The 21,551-nt window shown below is 48.4% G+C and overlaps 1 protein-coding gene across 2 annotated transcripts in view; it reads right to left on the bottom strand.

The window, feature by feature from the left end:
- SEL1L3 (SEL1L family member 3) overlaps positions 1 to 13,208 on the bottom strand; it is a 103,500-nt gene extending 90,292 nt beyond the window's left edge. The window contains exon 1 of one of the 2 annotated variants that reach the window (XM_058300163.2): positions 13,046 to 13,208. In XM_058300163.2, coding sequence (XP_058156146.1) covers positions 13,046 to 13,123 — 78 coding nt within the window. In that variant the 5' untranslated portion in view covers positions 13,124 to 13,208. Of the gene's footprint in view, positions 1 to 8,752; positions 8,812 to 13,045 lie in introns of those variants that run through there. The other variant, XM_058300158.2, reaches the window with a different exon arrangement.
- Between the last annotated feature and the right edge of the window lie 8,343 nt (positions 13,209 to 21,551).

Raw genomic sequence — 21,551 nt, 5'->3', positions numbered from 1 at the left:
GAACAGAAGTTCATCAGGGACAGAGGTGAAAGAAGACACTGCAAGTGGTATGAATGGCACCAGCAGACCCAAAAGGCAGGAAAACGCAGGGTTATTTAGGGAACAGAAAGCAGAGTGGTTTGCCTGGAGAGCAGAACAGGAGAAAAGACACAAAGGGACATGGGGACATAAGGCTGAGAAGAAAGACAAGGTCCTAGCTCTGGAGGGCATGGAATACCAGCCCAAGGAATGTGGCCTGTATTCTACCAACAGCAAAGAATCAAAGAGGATTTCTGTACAAGAGTGTGGAGTTTCCCTTTTGAGGCAACGAATAATCCATTAGAAATAAGACTAAAAATCCATTTGAAAAATGAAGAAACAACATAGACAGTTCACCAATAAGTCAATTCTGACTCATGGTAAAAGAAATGCAAATTGAAACTACATTGAGATACCATTTTTAACCTATCAGATTCACAAAGACAAAAAGTCCAATAAGCTAGGTAGATACCCAAAGAAATTGAAAACAGACTTAAGGAGATAATTGAATCAAGCAGTTGAGTGCCTGCTTCCCACATGGGAGGTCCCAGCTCCCAGGGTTCAGTTCTCAGTGCCTCCTATAAACAAACAACAAACAGAGGAAAAAACCAACTCAGGGGATCCAATGTGGCTCTTCCACATACAAGGTTCAGAGTCAATCCCCAGCCCAGGTACCGCAAAAAAAAAAAAACAGAGTGAGCGAGATACCTGTATACCAATGCTTACAGCAGCATTATTCAAAATAGCCAAAAGGTGGAAACAATACAAATGTCCACCAAGAAAGGATGAGCAAAATGTGGTGAATATATAAATGGAATATTATTTGGCCATAATAGAAAACAAAGTTCTGAGACATGCTGCCACATGGAAGAACCTTGAAAATATTCTGCTTAATGAAACAAGAAAAACACATAAGGACAAAATTAGATGATACTGCTTATAACAGATGATGAGAAATAGCAAATTTGCAGAGACAAAGTAGCTTAGGGAAGCAGGCGTGGCTCAACTGATAGAGCGACCGTCTACCATTTGGAGGGTCCTGGGTTCAATCTCCAGGGCCTCCTGACATGTGTGGTGAGCTGGCCCACGCACAAGGAGTGCCGTGCCACACAGGGATGCCCCCCACACAGGGGTGCCCCACATGCAAGGAGCGCACCCCACAAGAAGGGCCACCCCACACAAAAAAAAGCACAGCCCACCCAGGAGTGGCGCCGCACACACAGAGAGCTGATGCAGCAAGATGATGCAATAAAAAAAAGTCTTAGTTTCCTGGTGCCACATGACAAGAATGCAAGTGGACACAGAAGAACACACAGCGAATGGACACAGAGAGCAGACAATGGAGGGGGAAGGGAAGAGAAATAAATAAAAATATTAAAAAAAAAAAAAGTAGATTAGCGGTTACCAGGGGATGGGAAGTGGAGAGAAGGGGAAATATTTCTTTTGGGGGGAAAAAAAAGGCAGTCCAAAAACATACTGTCCTGGGCAAGGTATAGGGAAACACACCCTCTGGTAGGAGAAACCTCTATGGGGCCAATCAGACAATATCTATCAAAAGTATAAATGCACCCACCCTCTGATCTGGCAATTCTACCTCTAGAATTTTATCTTACAAATATATTCAAGTTTGTACAAAATTGGGAAATGGACTTGGCCCAGTTGTTAAGGCATCTGTCTACCACATGGGAGGTCCGCGGTTCAAACCCCAGGCTTCCCTGACCCGTGTGGAGCTGGCCCATGCGCAGTGCTGATGTGCGCAAGGAGTGCCCTGCCATGCAGGGATATCCCCCGCATAGGGGAGCCCCACGCACAAGGAGCGTGCCCCATAAGGAGAGCCACCCAGAGCAAAAGAAATTGCAGCCTGCCTAAGAATGGCGCCGCCCACACGGAGAGTTGACACAACAGATGACGCAACAAAAGAAACAGATTCCCGTGTGGCTGACAACAAGCTGACAACAACAGAAGCGGACAAAGAAGACACAGCAAATAGACACAGAGAACAGACAACCGGGGTGGGAGGGTGGGGGGAAAGGGAGAGTAATAAATAAATAATAAATAAATAAATTTATAAAAAAAGAGAAAAAGTTTGTACAAAATGTTGCATGTATGTGCTTTAAAAAAAAAAAAGTCAATTGTCTTTATTTATTGCTTGTTGTCTTTTCTCATTGTCTGATCCTTGTTTGTTTGTCTTCTTTTGAAGGCACCAGGAACTGAACCCTGGACCTCCCATGTCAGAGACCGGTGCCCAGCTGCTCCCTGTATGTGCTTTTCACTGTAGCACTGTAATAGCAGAAGATGAGAAATAACCTAAATATTCATTAAGAGGGCCTGGAGGATTATACGGCTATAAAAAGGGGAAAGGTCCACATGTACAGATAACAGAATGACCTCTCAAGGTTTATTTTGTTTTTTTCTTTCAGGTTCTTTTTCATTCAGGTCATTTAAAAAAGGAAATATATATGTATGTGTTTGGGTTTATATATATACCCTTAAATACACATAGCATTTGATTGCTTTTAGGGAGGAGAACGAGGTGAACAGCAAACAACAGGAAGAAAAAGATCTGCACTGTATATCCTTCCTAATCTTTTGAATTTGTACCCCATGAATATTTTTTAAAAGGGGTATGTGGGGGGGGGGCACAGTCCTAAAAAATGAAATGGAAAATGTAGCATCTCCAAAAGTCAAAGGAAGAACAGAAGAGCTGGCCATCCCTTTTTAGGAGTCACAGGAAAGCAGTGGGAAGGGCTACGACACAAGGGGGTAGGGGCCAAACCGTCTGCCCCCACAGGGAGGAATTTTATAATTGCTTTATATGTTTTCATTTATACTCCCAAATTACTGGCCGGGGAGGGAGCGGAGCCCCTATAATGAGAAGTGGAGCTTGTCGAGGGGATGGCGTCATTGTACGGTGAGAAAGCACCCGGCCCAGCCGCTGGATGGGCACAGGAAGGCCCAGGGGCCCACTCCGCCCACCCCACTCTCAGGGTCCCCAGCTCATGGCACAGGACAGCAAGATCGAGCGCCACCATCTCCTCGCCGCCTGGGAACCCGGCGCGGATTTCTGTTTCCGCGTGTGTAGAGATACACATGTCTCATAACTGGCGGTTTATTCACGTGGCCAGCTGCGCCAAGAAGGAACACCTCCACCCTCCCACCCCTGTTCCCAGGCCGGGAATCAAGACGCTGTTCCGCTCAGAGGAGAGTTTACCCAAAGCTGGTGAGGACGGGAGCTGGACGGGCGCAGCGGCGGATGGGTGGGCTGGCTCTCCTGGCCAAGCAGTGCCCCCAGAAGCTTCCCTTACTCGGTTCCACGGGAAGGAGACATTTGCTCGTTTAGTGAGACAATAGGGAGCCCAGGGTCTGACATGCCGTGGTATAGGAAATATCACATCGTCTTCTTTTTCAAAGAAGGACTGACAGCCTCGTCCCCACTCTTTTCATATCTACCTTAAACACACGCTCACACGCGGCTCTCTCATATGAATTTTTCCAGTAACGCTTTGTAACGCCAGACGCTAGGAATGCCAGCAAAACCCCTCATGAAACAGATTCCTGGGGGAAAAGCAATTTGATTTCACTGGATGTCACTGAAAATGAAGTTAGAATAATCATTTTCGTTATTTTACATCTTACTGCCCAAAATGCACCAGTTCACGTTTCCATGCTAGTTAGCACAGTGCACTGAGCAGTTTCATTTTGTCTTGATGACCTGTGACTTTTCCAGACCCCAGGCTCATCACTGCAGAGATCACTGGTGACAGATAAGGATGAAGAACCATGGGACACCAGAGTGCCCTCTCCCAGGTCTCCACTCAAAACTGTTTTATTTTTTTTTTTTTTTAAAGATTTATTTATTTATTTAATTTCCCCCCCCTCCCCTGGTTGTCTGTTCTTGGTGTCTATTTGCTGCGTCTTGTTTCTTTGTCCGCTTCTGTTGTCGTCAGCGGCACGGGAAGTGTGGGCGGCGCCATTCCTGGGCAGGCTGCTCTTTCTTTTCGCGCTGGGCGGCTCTCCTCACGGGCGCACTCCTTGCGCGTGGGGCTCCCCCACGCGGGGGACACCCCTGCGTGGCACGGCACTCCTTGCGCGCATCAGCACTGCGCATGGCCAGCTCCACACGGGTCAAGGAGGCCCGGGGTTTGAACCGCGGACCTCCCATATGGTAGACGGACGCCCTAACCACTGGGCCAAAGTCCGTTTCCTCAAAACTGTTTTAAAGGAAATCTCTGAGGACTCATGAGGACTAAATTATTTTGACCTGCTTCTAAGTCTCAGGTGCACTAAAAGAAAATCCCACGTAATTTGGGGTTCTAGAACTACATCATCCAAAACGGCAGCCACTAGTCATATGTAGCCATTGAGCACTTGTGATGTGACTAAGCCAAATTGAAATGTCCTGTAAGTAAAATACAAACTGGATTTCAGAGACTGAGTATGAAAAGAAAAAATGTAAACTACTACATGAATAATTTTTATATTGATTACATGTTGAAATGATAATAGGTGGCCATCTTGAGTTTAGGAAAATCTATTAGTAAAGTTAATTTCACTTGTTTCTGTTTATTTTTTTTAATGTAACTGCCAGGAAATTTAAGATCATATATGTGGCTTGCATCTGTGGCTCACGCTCCATTTCTATTTGACAGAGCTATTCTAGATCAGAGGTCAGAAGACTTTTTCTGTAAAAAGGGGCCAGACAGAAAATATTTTAGGTTTTATGGGCCATTTGATGCCTGCTGCAACTACTCAGTTTCATACCATAGCACAAAAGGAGCTAGAGGCAACACACACACAAATGGGGGTGAATGGGTTCTAACACAACTTTGTTTATGAAAACAGGCATTGCCAGAATTTGGCCTGTGGCCCTTGGGCCAGTTTGTCAGCCACTGTTCTAGATAATCAAGCTTTTATTTTAGACATAGTTTTGAAGAATTCAAAGCAACAGGAGATATATTTCTTAAAGAACTGTCATATAGAGAAATGGGGTAAATCACCTACTTTGGCATAATTTCATACTGTTGATATCTTGCTATTATTTCTTTCAAAAAGGGAGCTATCTTTATATGTTACTAGAATAAATTAAAAACAAAACCAAAGTCTGTATAACACAATGAACCCTAATGTAAACTATGGCCTATAGTTGTTAGTATAATTATAATAATATTGCTTCATCAACTGTAGCAAAGGCATCACACTGAGGCAAAGTGTTAATAAAAGGAAAAACTGGAGGGAGGGGTATATGGGAACTCTATTTTTTCTGCATGATTTTTCTGATAAACTACAGCTTCTCTTATTTTAAAAAATAGGAAAAAAAGGAAAAGGATCTATGTAGATCCTATGAGAACTTGGTGTTAGACTGGCAAAGAAATATACTTTCATGGACTGGGAAGGATTACTCAAGAAGTGGGAGATGCATGGTGCTATGAGCTGCATTGTGTCTCCCAAAAACATAAATTCAAATTCTAATCCCCCATCCCTTGAATATGACTTTATTTGGAAACAGGACCATTGCAGATAGAATTAGTTAGGTTAAAATGAGGTCCTACTGGAGGAGGGGGGACCCTTAATCCAATATGACTGGTGTCCTTATAAGGAGAGAAGAGACCCAGACGCAGGGGAGATGGTCATGTGGGACAGGGGCAGAGACTGATGTGCTACAGCTGCAAGCCAAGGAAAGCCAAGGATGGCTGGCAAACCCTGAAGTCAGAAGAGGCAAGGAAGGATTCTCCCCTGTAGGTGTCAGAGGAAGTATGCCTCTTGAGTTCAGACTTCTGGCCTCCAGAACTATGACCAATAAATTTCGGTTGCTTTAAGCCACCCTGTTTGTGGTGGAACTGAGACAATGGATAGCAAAGAGCAACTTTAGGGAGGGGGAAATACTCTCCTTTTTTTAAAAGATTTATTCTTTATTTCTCTTCCCTTCCCTGCCACCCTCCTCCCCCAGTTGTCTGCTCTCTGTCCATTCGCTGCGTCCGCTTGTACTCTTGTCAGTAAGACACCAGGAATCTGTGTCTCTTTTTGTTGCATCATCTTGCTCTGACAGCTCTCCGTGTGTGCGGCGCCACTCCAGGGCAGGCTGCACTTTTTTCACGCTGGGCGGCTCTCCTTAGGGGGCGTGCTCCTTGCGTGTGGGGCTACCCTAAGCGGGGGAGACCCCTGGGTGGCACGGCACTCCTTGCGCGCATCAGTGCTGCGCGTGGGCCAGCTCGTCACATGGGTCAGGAGCTCCTGGTTTTGAACCCTGGACCTCCCAGGTGGTAGGTGGATGCTCTATCCATTTAGCCAACTCCGCTTCCTGCAATACTGTCATAACACGATAAGGGGTGGGGTGCAGAGCCCAAAGAGGTCCTGGAACTCACAGGATGTGGCTTGTCTGGGGCATAGTCCAAATCCCTCCCCTTGAAGCCCTGGGGGCAGCTCTGCACTGTAGGAAGCTGGCATTCCATGAGCCGGAGCTGCCCCAGTAGGCAGCTGCTGCCCCCTGCATTGTGGCTATCTCAGTTATGTGCAAAACCAACACTGACTAGCAACACATCACACCCTAAATATTGATTAAGCTGAAGCTGATTTCCTGGCTCAAGTCATGTGTGTGCTTATGAGCTCTTTCCTGCCAGGAAAATAAGGCAATTACCTTGAAGAGTTTCAGCTACAGGCGTGACACGTGTCCAACCTTCAGAGGTATTTTCATATGCCAAGTTACATGAACGTAAGCTAAAAGCTCCCCAAGTGTTCTTTGTTTAGAACTGACTGGTCAGAGCCCCTACCTTACTTAGGGTTGTGTCTTCAGCGTGTAAGACAAGGCCTGGCGCATAGTAGGGTTTTGGTAAATGTTTGTTGCTGAAATAAAGGCCAGAGCATGGGCATTTCTGCCAGGTGCCTTGGTGTCCTTTCCTTCCATTCAAAAGTTCTCTTGAGAGATGGCCCTGGCCACACCCTAGTCCATCCAGCCTCATTAACACTTGAAAAGCCCTTTGTTTTGGCATCTCCCTTGGGCCCTGGGGTGAGAGTTGACCTGTGAAACTGTGAGCTCAGGGACGGTGGCCTCCAGACACCCATCTTGCCCATTTTGTGTGGCCTTCTCCCAGCTCTCAACTACCTACAGATCTTTCAGACAACCTCCCCACATTCTAGAATTTTTCTGTTTCTCCACACCAAAAAAAAAAAAAAAAACCCTTTTAATTTCCCATCTCTCCAACTCCTGCCAGATTCCAGTTCATCTGGCAAGTTCATCCATGCTAATGTGATAAGGAAAAAACACTAAGGTAGTGCATTCCTCTGCCAGCTTTGTGGAGACAAGGCCGTAACTGTGTAGCCCAAATGGATGGCAGCCAGCCCGTAGGGAAGATATTTGGGGTGCAGTGGGTATTTTTGTGACCCTCCAGTTATGCTCCTCATTTTGGCAGCCTCATAGACAGAAGCCACTTTGGTAGCTGCTGATCTGCTCAGCCACCACAGAGCTGGGTTGGGAAAGACCCAGGGCCTGCAAACAGATGTTTACACCAGAAGTTAGCCCTAATCAAAGTCAAGTTTGACAATGATTCACAAAGCTGCAGCAAAACATGATTCCTTTGCCTTTGTGTAATTCCACATGCATTGTAAAAAAAATTTTAAATGAAGAAGAAAAAGAAATGGGTCAGCCATGTGTTCATGATAGAAGATCCAAAGCAGGAGATCTAAATGCATTGAATTCAACGTGGGAATCAAAAAACAGATGGATTTATGTACCTCTGGATAGAAAAAAAAAATCTATCAATAGTGCCAAACTTCTTGTAGGATGAGTGCGTTTGATTCCTTTAAACAAAATCAATAAGGCTATCCAAATAACCCTGGCTTGTTCCAAAGTCCTGTCAGCATGAGGAAGGCTCTTTTTTTGTGTAGACTACTTGTTATTTAAGGAAGGGAGTGTTATTTAAGCAAGAGATTGGAAAATCTAAGAATCATTCATGCTTTGCTTTGGGGAGTTCCTCTACTTTCACTTGTAAGCGGGTGTGTGTGATGAGCAAACAACAACCGAGTGCCTGTTCTTGCCATCCTTGCCCCTTTCACCCCATCTGTCACCCGCAAAACCTTGGCCCGCACATGCAGTCTCCAAACCGGCAGGATCAAACGTTCCATAGGTCAAAAAGGTAATTGTATTGGCTTAAAAAGGCCTCCTTTTCCAGTTTCTGCTGACTAGATATTAGCAAAAATTCTGTTTATGTCAACAAAGCAAACAATTAAGTGGAACGAGTGATGAAGTCAGCGTGGTCTCCAAAATCAAGACGTGCCTGGGGGAAACATTTCCCAGCCGACCCATTCGCTTTCTCAAACATGAGGCCGTCTAGAGAAACACCAGGACGACAACAACAAACGTTGCTAGTCGTGTAGAAAGACCCCCCCCCCCCAATACTATTTATTAGCTGTTTCTTTCTAACTCATATCGTATGAGGGCAACAAAGGCATTTGGTTTCATTGAGTGCCTGCGTGTGCTGGCCGCTGGAACAGGTGCGTTAAATATTTCATCAAATTAACCTCATCCTCGCAACAGCCCTGCCAGGTGGCCAGCAGTCCAGGTCCACAGATGCGGAAATGGAACGGAGTCAGAGAGGGTAAGTTACTCGCCCCGGGCCAACTAGCTACTGAAAAGCAAAAGCAAAATTCAAACCCACGTCGGCTAACTTGGAAGCCAGAGATGGTGTGCCTCTTGCCTTCCAGAAACACCCAAAGCGATGCCCCCATGTCACCCACTTACCTCTGCAGTTGTTAGAATTTTCTGGTGAGGAAATCTCAGAACTTCCCTCACTTCCATCTTCAAAGGTGGGAAGGGAGAGGGGAGACGAAAATCGCACCTTGTCATATGTCTCTGGTTTGGCAGGGTAGATACTGCCTTACACACAAACACATCCCCAGGGTTACTGAGCCCTTCTTCAGGTGAGGATGGGCCAGAAATCAGAGCCATCAAAGCAGTCTCCTCGGCTATTCCTCCCGGGCTGCACCGCCCTCCTGCCCCTCACCCTTCTCAAGGAACGGAAGGAGCTAATGAACCTGAATTCACTTTAGGCTACCTAAGGGCTATCCACAGCTATTCATCTTCCCGGCACATCGCCAAGTTCTTTATTTCTTCTCTACCTTTCTTCTGGCTACTTACTTTGCGCCAATTCACGGCGCCCGCGTTTTTGCCAGTAGGCAGCCAGAAGAAATAGAAGGCAAGAGGCAAACCACCACTTGGGAGACTTTTGGAGTGCCAGTCAGGAAGAACGCAGAAGCTATTGGCTAGCTTGTGTCTGTATTCAAATATCCATAATCCCTTTTGCACCAGTCTGGATAATTGAGGGTCCCTATAGCTTGCTTTGATCTTCCTACTTTCGATGGCAGACACACTGCAAGGGGTTAATCAAAACTCCTCCATGGATAACCAATGGCCTATGGCCACTTACGGGGAATTTGTACAAGATTCCCACAGCCACCGTCTGCTAACCATCCCCACAGGCAGCTGTGCTGCTAATGTCCTCTTATTTCTTTGTCCTCTGGTTGTCTAACACATGCAAATGTCTACTATGACTATTTTAGCCCTTCAGTTGACATAAATAATGACCATTGTGACATTTGTTTCCTCACTGAAAAAAAAAAAATTATACATTCTAGACCACAGCTGGGAATGGGCAGCACGCCTTCCAGAAGTGCCACTGTTATAGCTGGGTCTGGGGCAAACTTGCTTCTAGCCAAGTTCGGAGGAAGGTAAGAGTTAACCATGTAAAAAAATGGCCAGGGGTCCATTGAGCAGGACAAGTCCCACGTGGAGAACACTGCCTAGAGCCAGTGACCTCAGTGGAAGCCATCTCCTCACCCTCGGCTTCTGAGGCCCACGCCCTCCCAGAGGAGGAGCTCTGCAGCTTGACCTTTCTGGCCTTCGGAATTTTCTGGCAGTCGCTGGAAATAGGGATCATCGTTTCAGAAATCTGCCTGGCATCGTTCCGTGACTTATCTTTCAGGCCTCGTCACAATTTTTCATGCTTTGGCAGTATCCTAGCTACAGTCACACTACTCTTCTTGGGCTGATACTGAAGGTTACTCTGCACCAGCCTGATGGAGGAGGAAGGCGCCATGTCTGCAAGGACCCTGGCTCCAGGCAGCATGCTTCCCAAGAGCAGGGGTTTAGAGACACTGGCTCGACCCCCAGCTACTCTCAACCCCCAGCACTTGTGGACAGGCCAGGAGATGTGGAAGCCACAGAGCAGGCATGGTGCCCAAATCATGGGCAATTTGGCTCTGAAATGCATTCCAGGGCACACTCGCTGCACACGTGGACACACACTCATACAGAGTCAAATGCTAAACCCCACCAGCTGCCTCTGGGCTATGAAGCTACGTAAAGACAGAGCCGATCCTTCACCTCTCCATCAGGAATGGCAAAATATTTTTTCACTTTTTTTTTTTTTCTTTAACATCCTGCTTCTTCTATTCTGTGGCCTGTGCTTCCTGCTTTTGTGTATTTTAGGTTACTTTAGACACGACCTCACATCCTGGCCAATTGCACAGGAGCTGCTAATTGCCAGAGCTTTGCTAATGGCCCATACATCTATGCATTAGGGGAATGGGTTACAAGCAGCAAAATACAGAGGGCAACAAATCTGTGCTCTCCCACTTTCCAAACAATAAGTATTCCACGACTGTTTCGAATGCACACAATTAGGCATTTGCATTTTTCCCTGTTGTTTCATGTTTCATGCAGATGTTTGCATTGTCCCCAGCAACACACTGAGCTTCTCCAAAGCCAAGAAGCAGTATTTCAGGTGGCACCTATTAGCTGCACAATAAAGGCTTTCCATTGCCCAGGAAGAACCATCCCCAGCCCAACCCTGCTCTAGAGCCAACCTCCGGAGCCGAATGCCCAGCTGATGCCTAGACCTTCAGAACAAAGCCTGAAGCCCACATGCTAAGTCGGGCTGTGCTTCCTTGCACTTGCAAAAAGCTTTTCTTTCAGTTGCAAGATGAATTTCTTGTTTATCAAAGTATTTTTCTTACAGTAGTCTATCTGAAGCCCATCTGATGGAGGCACACAGAGGCAGGAAGCACTGACATTTCTCTCTCCATATTTCTGAAATCCATTTCTTCCCTCTCTGCCAAGACACTCATCCATGCTCTAGTTATTTTCCACATTACAGTACTTCCCATAATCAGTTTCTGGAGCCCATCCTCACCAATTCGCGATCTCACATTAGTCTATCCACCGCATCATTTTCTCCCTCTCTCTGATCTGTTCCCTTAAATCCCCCAGCCAGAAACTTTTACACTTGCTCCACCTGAGATCTCTTTGATCCCAAACCACTTAGACATTTAAGTTCTGCTCTTGTTCCTTGGATTCCTGGGACTGTTGAGAAGTGGCGCCTCATATGGGACCTCTGTATTTTATGCATGATTTTTCTGTAAACTGACAACTTCTCTAAAGAAAAGTGCTGCCTCTTTGACAGATCTTGGGTTTCCATGTGGAACCTTCCAGACTACCTGATCAGGAATGTTTCACACGCTGCCCTACTACATCATTTCTGCCTCTCTGGGTGACCAGCGCCTTGTGGATGGGGATCATCTGTTTAAACTGAAACCCTGTCATTTGTCATGGCAATTTTATTTATGAGCCTGTGTGCTGTAACCCCATGGCATAAGTATGAAATAATATCTCTTGGGGGGAAAAGATCATCCATGTTAACTGAAAACAACTTATGAAAATATGAAGTAAACTCGACCTCACAATTTGGTATTGGCCAATTTCAAAATGTGAGGGAAAAAATGGATTGCTCAACAGGTAGATGGTAAGGCAGGATTACAATTTGACTTTTTACACATTCTTGCATCAAGAAATGAAACATCCAGGTAAAGGGCATTAAATGAAACTTGGGCCGGGCAGCAAATTTCTTCAGGATCAAAAGCAAATTCTGCCAGTATCTGCTAAGCAGTTTTTTGGCTTCGAAGAAGAAAGACTCTCAATAAAGACAATGCCACATAAATGAAAAGAATTCTGGACAATGACACTGTTCAATTTTTTTAAAGCATTCTGTGAATTTCCTATTACATCAGTTTCATGATTCAGCATTTTCCATTTCATTTATTTACAGTATTTTATGGCGAGATAACCCAAGGTTTCTGCAGGATCCTGGAACAGAAGGAAAGCCGGGCAGGAAGGGTGACACCTTCTGTAAATTTACTATTGTTCAGGAAAATTCAAAACCGAAGAAAGCCATCAAAGGAACTATTTCTCCACCCAGTTCTGAGGGGCTGCATTGCACAAGGCTTTAAAAAAAGAATAGGCTTTGAAAAAAGAGGTTACTGCCATTTAGTTGACTAAAACAGAAACCAAGAAGTGTGCAGATTGTAAACTGACGTGCCAAAGCCAAACGTAGTCCCTGAAATGGCAAGGTACAAAACGCAGGCAGAAGTCACCACTCCGACTCTAAGCGTGTTACAAAGAACTAGATTTCTTTATGACATCCCCAACTTGGCTGGAGTGACCAAGCAGGAGTTGAAGAGCGCTGGAAAAGCGAGGTTCATCGCGGGGTGCCTCGGGCAGCAAACGAACCCGGCCGCGAGTACCGGTGGAAACTCCAAGAAGGGTCAAGACGGGTGGCAGGCGCGGGGAGAAAGCGATGAAGTTGGGCACGGGAAGGAAAGGAGCGGCGGGCAGGCTGTGAGGGAAGCCCGGGAGGGGTGGGGAAGGGTGCGAGAGGAGGGAACGCGGGGTAGCCAAGCGCCCAGGTGGAGTGGAAGGACCGGAAGGGGCTCGAGGAGAACCTGACCCGGGTCTGGGGCGAGCCTCGGAGGCAAAGGAAGGGACGCGAGCGAGAGCGCAGCGGGGCAAGCCGGGTCCAGGCGCCCTCTCCGCGCCCGGGGTACCCATCCCAGGTGCCGAGAGCGCCCGGGGCGCAGAGGCAAGAAAGAAAGAAAACTAGCAGCGGCGTCCCCGCCCAGCGTGGCGGAAGTCCCCGGCCACCCCCACCCGCGTCCCCCCGGCCCCGCGCGGAGGAGGACCCGGGCACGGTCCGGCGCTCACCAGGTAGCAGAGCAGGAGCAGCGCGCAGGCAGGGCGGCCGCCGAGGCCCGGGGGGGCGCCGCTGCCCGGGGGGACCATGGCTGCGGCCCGGCAGCCGACCGCGGGCCGTGGGGGTTGCCGCTGCTGCTGCCGCCGCGGCCACCCGCACCCCGTGTCGCGCCGCTGCACGGCGAGGCCGCCCGGATCCGGGCCGGAACAGGTCACCTGGTGCAGGGACCGGCCCCCGCCCGAGGCGCCACCTTCCCGCCCGCCCCCGGCCGGGCCGGCCGCCGCGCGCGCGGGGCCACCTGCCGCCGCCACTGTCGCTCCCGCCGCCGCCGCCCCCGCAGCCCCAGCCGAGCGCCGGCTCTCCCCGCCTCCCAGTCCCGGTCCCCTCCCTCCCGCCTGCCTCCCTGCCCAGCCCGCCTCCCGGCCGCTCCCTCCTGCCCCCCGGCCTCCACCCCTCCGGGCAGTGGCGCCCACGCCGGTGGGGACCGAGCCGCTCCCGCCCCAGGGCCGCCGTCCCCCGCTGGGTTCGCTGCGCTCCCCGCCCGCCCCGCTTCCCTTTCTTTCCTTCCCTCTCCCGCCCCCCGCACACTCTGCCTCTCTGCGACTCCCCCTCCTCTGCCTCCCGTTTCCCTTTATTCCTCACCCCCTTCTCCCGACCCCTTCTTTCTCTCTACCTAACCATCTCTTTTCTCACTTTCTCCCGTTTCTCTCCCTTCTTTTTCTTCCTACCCCCCCCCCCCCTCCCTTTCTCATCCCATTCCTCCCGCAATCCCACTTTCCACTCCCCTCCCCGCCCCTCACCCCCCACGAGCTGGGTCGCGCAACCCAGTTCGGGGGACCCGGGCAGTGGTTTTTTTGTTTGGTTGCTTTTTTGGCGGGGACGCCATTCCCGCAGGGCAAGGGGTGCCCCCTGGAGCTGTGCTTCGCAGCGGCCCACCTTCCAGGCCTCCGGGCTGGATGATGACCCCTGCCAACCTCCACCTGTCCACCTGCAGGGGTGGGACCGCTGGCACGACTGCGGCTCCGGTCGCTCCCAAGCCTGCCAACCCGTTGGCGGCACGTTCTGGATGGTTCCCGGGGGGTTGGAGCGGTGCCGCGGCGCTCGCCGCGCTCTTTGTTTTAATCGTCTAGGGGTATGGGCGCCCAGAGCGGGTTTGAATTGGATTTGCATCCCAGTTCCCGGGCTTCCACGTCGGGCCGACAGGGAAGTGAATTAATTAGGCCAATACAATTGTACTCAAGCCCTAAATGAAAGCGCTAAGGCCCCCGAAGTGCACAAACAGCTTGAAGAAAAAAAAAAATCCAGGCACATCCTCGCCGTGGGGACTTAGGTCGGGACTGGCTGCTCGCCGACCCGAGTCCTGCCGCCAGGCCGAGAGGCGCCGGGGGGCGACGTTACCAGCTTGCCGCCCGTCCTGGCAAGCGCACGGCTGGGTCGAGCTGCTCAGACAACTGCTGGGGCCCGCGACTGCTGCTCCGAAACAGTTAACCTACCTTAGAAAGTTCGCAAAAGCCTCCCTTGGCGCTGGTGGGTTTTGCGGATTAGAACTAATAAAAGATTGAGTCAGAAAGGACGCAGCCCTTTGCCGGTGGAGGTGCCACCACCGTGGGCCAAGGCACGCCAGAAGACGTGCAGTGAGTGGTGGAAGGGATGGGGATGCCCAGGGCTGCTTAGACCCCCTGCGGAATCCCCTGTCCCTGGATATGCCCTTAGCATCTCAGGACAGTTCCGGCCAGCTCCTCGCCTGAGTCATCCCTTACTTTTTTTTTTAGGTCATCTCACCTCTGTGGGCTTATGTGAGGCCCCTGGCCCCCAGTCCCTCACGGCAAGGCCAATCCTTTCACCCGTGGTTCTCCAACAACAGCTCACATCAGAATTACCCGGAGGCCCCACCCCTAGAATTTCCGATAAAGTAGGTTTTGGACGGGGCTTGAGAATTTGCCTTTCTAACTTGGCCAGGTAATGCAGATCCTGGTGGTCCAGAGACCGGGTACCCCCCTTCCAGGACCTCTGGCTTATAAGAAAGTTCATTACTGCCCCTCTGTCATCCAGCTGCTGGGACATTAAAGAATTTAGGGGATTTCTTTGTTTGACGGATTTCTCCACCGCCTCTGTTCCATTTCCACAGAAACAAAGCACCGAAAACAAAATTCTCTGGTGTGATGTACCATTTATTCTATCAAGGGTCCCAGGCAACAAAAGGTTTGGTGGCTTGGCCCCAGATAATACCCATATATTTTTCCTGTCAGGTCAAGTATACCCTATAATTTTTAATATATGTAGAGGGAAAATTGTTGGCCAGTACAGGAGAATAGGGCATCAAAAGGCTTCATATTTCCGGCGTTTCCACCTGTCTTCTGGTCCTTCTGGGAGTTTCTCCTCCCCCATTTCACACAGGCGCTGGGCTGGTCTGCGGGGAACTGAATGCTTCCCTCCGGTTGTTTGTAATCAGGATTCATGGACTCTGAGTTTTCAAAGGCGCATGAGCTTTAAGGATTTGAATTTTCCGAAGTGTTGTCAATGCGGAGGTGCCCACAGGGGGCTGAGCTATTAAACCCAATAGCAGTTGCTCACTCAGTCATCTCTCTGCCCCTACTGTGTGCCAGCAATCACCCAAGCCCCTTCTCCCCCACCCGCCCAAAAGGAACCAGAAGAGGGGGCCTACTGACCAAACACATGGGGGCTTGTCCTCTAAAAGAGATGTTCTGGGGGCAGGGGTTGATGGTAGTGACTGATGAATTCCGCCCTGGAAAGGGGCAGAGAAAGAGAGGGCCAGGATTTCTTATCGAAGTCAACTATGATATTTGGACTCAGAAGACAGAATCACGTCAATTGTTGGCAGAGTGTGACCTGATTTCAGAGGCAGGTGCCTTACGCAGAAGTCTCCTTCTTTCCCTTTGCCCCGTAGAAGGGCTTGGGATTCCACTGTTATATTCTTTGGTTTGAATCACGTTTGAATACTGCCCTGAAATGCTGGTGTCCCCGGGGAGATGATAATCTGGTATTGCTCGTTACTGCCTTAGAGGGAGTCAGTTTATCACACCGGCTCTAAGGAGACAGTGAGAGGAGATCAGCTTCCACCTCAATGAAGAAAAAGACAAAGGGTGCAGTTCCGACTGAGGATGGGTGAAATAAAAGCCCAAGTCGGGCAAAGCCAGAAAGGAGCACCTGGAGGCCTTCAGGAAGAAGGCCGAGCCTTCGTGTAGCATGTCTGCTTCCGTGGTCACTGTTCTCAGCTTCTGAAACGGTTTAAGATCAGTAAAATCTCAGGGACCAGTGCAGTCGGCCAACTCTTAACTTGTCAAGTGAAAATGTTTAAAACAGAAAACAACCCCCATATCTACTACCAACAGTACTTGGTTAAAAGGATCTTTATACCCCCTCCCATGCCTTGAGCGTACAAAGTGCTTAGATGTGGTTCTGGATTCGATTGGGTCCCTCATCTTCCTCTTTCTTTCCCTCTTCCCTGCTTACCTCCCTCTTTTCTTCCTTCTCTTGTTTTTCTATTCATTGCCATCTCCCCCATCTTCTTCCTATCAGAACGTAACTATTGCTACACTCAGGTTCTCAGGAATCTTGTGGCCTTCTCCTCTCTTCACCGCCCCTCCTTCCTTCCTGCAATCTCAGTTATTCAGAATGAAGATGGATGGACTGTGACACTTGCTTTTTACATCAAAATAGAAGAGAAGATTGCTGTCAGGTATCACGTTCCCCATCCCGATGGGAATATCCTACCTTTATTTTTCTGCCAGGGATGACCTTTGGGATCCAGCTAAATCCTGCAGGTTATTTTTCATGTTCAATATTCCCATTTTTCTTGTGACCCTTAGGCTTTACCTTCCCCAAATCCATTTCCTACCTCTGTTCCTCCTTGTTTTGAACCTTCCCTAATTACCCATTACCTCCTGGTTCATCCTTCATTAGACAATTTGCCAGATGCCAAACTTGTCCCCAACCCCAGCCCTTAAGCTTCAGTCTCTGACCCTGAAGACTCTCATATGGGTCACGGAGCCCTGTCTTTGAGAAGCTGCAGTAAAAAAAAGGGGGGGGGGGGGGAGGCGGAGGGAGGGATGGAAGTGTTTGTGTAAGCTGAGAGCTTTCCCATGTATTTTTATGGGAATGCTGAAGGTCTTGGAATCACTCAGTCTGTATCCCTGGCATGCTCTATTTCTGGGCCTGTCAGGTGAAAATGCTGTTGCTCCCAGTTATTTTTGGCTCTTTGCCCTTCTGAGGAGGTACATATGCAGCTCATTCCCCCTCCCACCCCACCCCAGCCCCTGAGCTGGGAAAAAGCAGGCAGTTTCCCTTAGCCAAGCCTTCCCCCCTGTCAGAAGCACTTGGCCCCTTAAGCAGCAGCTAACATAACCTCTCTGGGCTGCCCATGGGCTGATTGTGCAGTGTCCAAGTGAGTGGCAGGGAAATCCATTCTCTGGCCCCCTCCGACCTCTGATAAAAAAAACTTTGTGAGCTGAGCACCCCAGGCAGGTGGAGCCAGGTGTACAGAGCCTCCTTCAGTCCTACGTCACCTGCAGCCTGCTCGGCAAGGCATGGTTATAGAGAGCTCTTTTGCCATCCTTGGGGGATTTGGGACAGGAGGGAGGCGTTTCAGGCCCAGTGAGGACAGAAACATCTGCATACTGTCGGGTCTGAGGAAGGAAGACGCCCTGTGATGCGGAAGGCGGGGGCGTGTCCATAGGTGTAAGGATAACTTTGGATGAGCATGTAGAGAAGGACGCATGGGCAGAAAAGGAATGAAGTGGGGGGAGAAGGGGTGCGAATGTGCAGACCCACTAGGGATGGAGAGTGAGCGAGCAGCTGAGCACCAGGTGAGAGATGCCAGGGTAAATAAGAGAGAGGGTGAGTGCGCATGAGAGCCTGGGGACACGCAGGTCTATGCCTACAAGTCCGGACAATATTTCATAACTGCATCCTGCAGCCGAAACCGTGATGCTTGGGCAGGCATTAACATTGGCTTAGAGTTTCTGGTATATCCAAGAAGATAGAATATCAAACAAAGCGCCACGTCAGGACCAGCCGGAGCGCGCTGAAAGGTCTATATAAAATCAAGAAAACTGCAGAAGAAGAGGCAAGACCAGGGCCCACTGAAGAGCAACGTATGCCTGCAGCTTTTCAGTGGGCGGTTTCTTTTCAAAGTTCTTATCAAGTTATTACTTGATGCACTAATTCATTTCATTCAGCCTCCAATGAAGAAACGGAGGCATATGCAAGGTGAGTCAGCGATCCCAGGTCTAGCGCCAGAGCCAGTCTGCACGCAGGCAGTTTTGCTTGAGAAGTGGTGCTCGGCCACCACGCTGAACTCTGCCTTGAAGAGGAGGCTGGGAAGGTGACCAGGTGGTGTACACATGCCTGCGAGTCACACCTAGGTCATTCTAGGGGCTTGAGACTCTAGATTGCCAGGTCAGACACACTGGGGCTCCAGGGAGCAGCCCTTCCCAGCTGTTATGTTGGGGAGGTCACTCAACCTTTGAGAATCTGTCTCCACATCCGTACAAATGGGATAAAGTCGCTGATCAGCCCGTTTAACTTTGAAGTTGTGAAGACCCAGTAGGGCAGTATAGAGAGTGCCTGCAAGTGCCAACCCCTAGAGAAGAGGAAAGCGTTGTTTGTGTTATCCATACTTGTCTACTTCCAAATAAGGCTCTCAAAGAAAGATACATCTTATATAAGACCATGAAAAATAACTGTGGTAGCTTGTCTCCAAAGATGACCCCCCGCCCCCCGTGAACCACATCTACCAGTATTTCCCCTGGGAGAAGCCAATTCACCCATGTTAACTCTGACTTGGCTGACCCCACCATACTGTGAGGAGGCCCAAGCTAGCCAGCCATGTGGAGGGAGAGTGAGAAGTTCAGCCAGCCTCCAGCCATTCCAGCATCCCAGCTGGTGTGAGATATGCAAACAGACACACCATTGTGTGTGTGCAGTCCGGTTGAACCCTTCGGTGATTCCAGCCCCAGCTACCATCTGATTGCAACTGCATGTGAGACCTCTAGCTGAGCCTGTCAACCCACTGAACCATGAGAGAGAAAAATAAATTGTTGTTTTGAGCCTCTAAGCTTTGGGGAAGTTTCTTCCCAGCAATAGAGAACTGAAACATTGCTCTAGGCTAATATTAAGAATTTAACTCAACGGTATCAGTAGCTCTGAGCTTCCTGGCAGTCAAAGCAAAAAGGGGCGCCAGATGGAATATATGTAATTCTTATTTATTTGAGGTAGTATGATTTACCTGAATGGATAGTTCTTTGATTCATCTCCTTGCCATTAGATAGGAATGAAAATCAATCTATCTTCTTTGTATGAAGATCTCTCCTCTATCTACCAAAATTATAGCAGTGCAGTCCAAAGTGTCACAAATGGTAAATTTTATGTTTATTCAACGTAAAATACCACAATTTAAAAATTTTTACAGTAATACAAATTCTATAGTTTGCCTTACCAGAGCAAACTAAAGATTGCAGTTACCACTAACGAGAAAATGTCCCTTCCGTCTGTCCCAATTCCTTCACACTGTAGCTCAAATCCATTTCTGTTTTGTTTTTGTTTTTTTTCTGTTTGGCTTTCAGAGCATCCTCGGCCTCTTGCCTCATTCCCATCCCAAATCAAGTCACAAGTTTGGTGACTCTGGGGTCTTAGGCAACCAGAATTAATGATTAAAATAGAAATGCTGAAAATAGTTGAAACTGAAGCAGATAGGATGATTTATTCAAACCTTCAGGGAGATTTACTATTCAGCCCAGAATTGAAATTTAGCCCTGTGGTTCCTAATCAACAAGCATGCAACTCTTCCCTTGTGCTAACCCCCAAAAAGGAAAAGGGGAAAGTACGTAAACCATATACACCTGTCTGGCCTGGCATCCTTTAGCATGCACGCTCTGGGAGGTCAGGACCCCGTCTAACGCCTCTGAGTCACACAGTGCTTCAGGCGTTCCGAGTGCTTATCCAGGCTCCTCTTCATTAGGTAACCTTCCACATCTACAATAATGAGAGACGTAAAGACGAGTGCAAACTGGTGGTTTCCATTCTCCCCAACGTGGCCGTCGCGACGGGTATCGCTTGCCTGGTTGTCCCATTGTGGGTGGTCTAAGTAGCCCCTTGGGGTTATCTGAGGTCTCCTCACTCACTTTGGGACCTGAACTAAGCCCGGGCAACCTTGTGAAGGTAGTAACATTGGTCTTTTGTGACCTTGACCCCATTTTCTATATGGCTGCCCCTCATTACTGTCTTCACACCCCTAAATTGGACCTTAGACGCCTCAAGCTGAAACTCTTTGTGGGTAGCCGGGAGGATACAAGGAAAGACCAGATTCAAATCCCAGCCCAGCCCCGTATCCGACATTTGTATAAACACTGCGCGGTTCTCAGGACATTTCACATCTGTGTTTCAGTTCATTTTCTCAGCAGTTCTGTGAAGTAGGTGTTACTATTTTTTCACACTTTTTAATCTGATGTTATTGGGCACATAGTAAATACCCGGCTCTGTGCAGGGCACTGGGAATGGAACCTAAAGCTACAAATTGATACAAGCAAATCAAAGACCCTGGGTGTTGTGACCAGTTTTCATGTTTTTCTGCTGTGGCTCAGGATCTCACCAGCATCCTGGTACCCAGATACCTTCACACCCACCACCGTTTTCTGGTGGGTACCCCCTTTGCCCCGCTGTCTTAGAGGTGCACAGAGTTGGGACTAGAAGTGACTCAGAGTTCTCCTGATCCAATGTCCTGGATTTCCAGGTGTGAAAGCTGAGGTTCCAGGCACCACACTGCCAGCAGAGAGATGGCACTGGAGCCAAACACACCTTCTCAGTCCCTGATTCTGATTATTTCATGTCATGAATAAATTCAGCAAACAACAAATGTTTGTCGAACAAACACTAAATTATTAATGACTGGTAAAGAGAATGTGTTATACCTCCCAGAGGTATCTGAATGTGGAACATGTCTTAACCCAGTGAAGTGAATTTCTAATAGTGGAATGTGGGACTGGGGGGTGGAGATGAGTAACAGCAGGGCAGGAAGGTCTGGGGGTGAGGGCAGGGTTTTTTAAATTATTACTGTTAGAGAAGTTATAGATTTACAGAAAAATCATGCATAAAATACAGAGTTCTCAGTGAAACTTCATGTAAAATATGAATATGGGTGATACTGCATACATAGACTGTTTTTACAAAATATAAATACAAATAAACTAGAAAGAAGGAAACGGGAATGGCTGCTATGTACGATGGGGAGCCTAGAGAGACTGAGAGGTGATGAGTTTTGTTTGGTTGGTTTTTGTTTTTTAGCATTATTACTATTATTGCTAGAATAATGAAAATGCTCTGAAAATGATTGGGGTGATGAGCACACAACTATGTGATTATGCCAGATACCACTGATTGTACACTTTGGATGTATTTATGCTTTATTAATATGTATCAGTAAAATTGATTTGTTAAAAGAAAAAGCAGAGTTCCCATATACCAACCTTTTATTAACACCTTGCATTAATGTGGTACATT

The sequence above is a fragment of the Dasypus novemcinctus genome, chromosome 1, assembly GCF_030445035.2.
Source record: "Dasypus novemcinctus isolate mDasNov1 chromosome 1, mDasNov1.1.hap2, whole genome shotgun sequence".
NCBI lineage: Eukaryota > Metazoa > Chordata > Mammalia > Cingulata > Dasypodidae > Dasypus > Dasypus novemcinctus.
The sequence above is the reverse complement of the archived record's forward strand: the minus strand, read 5'-3'. Positions and strand labels throughout refer to the sequence as shown.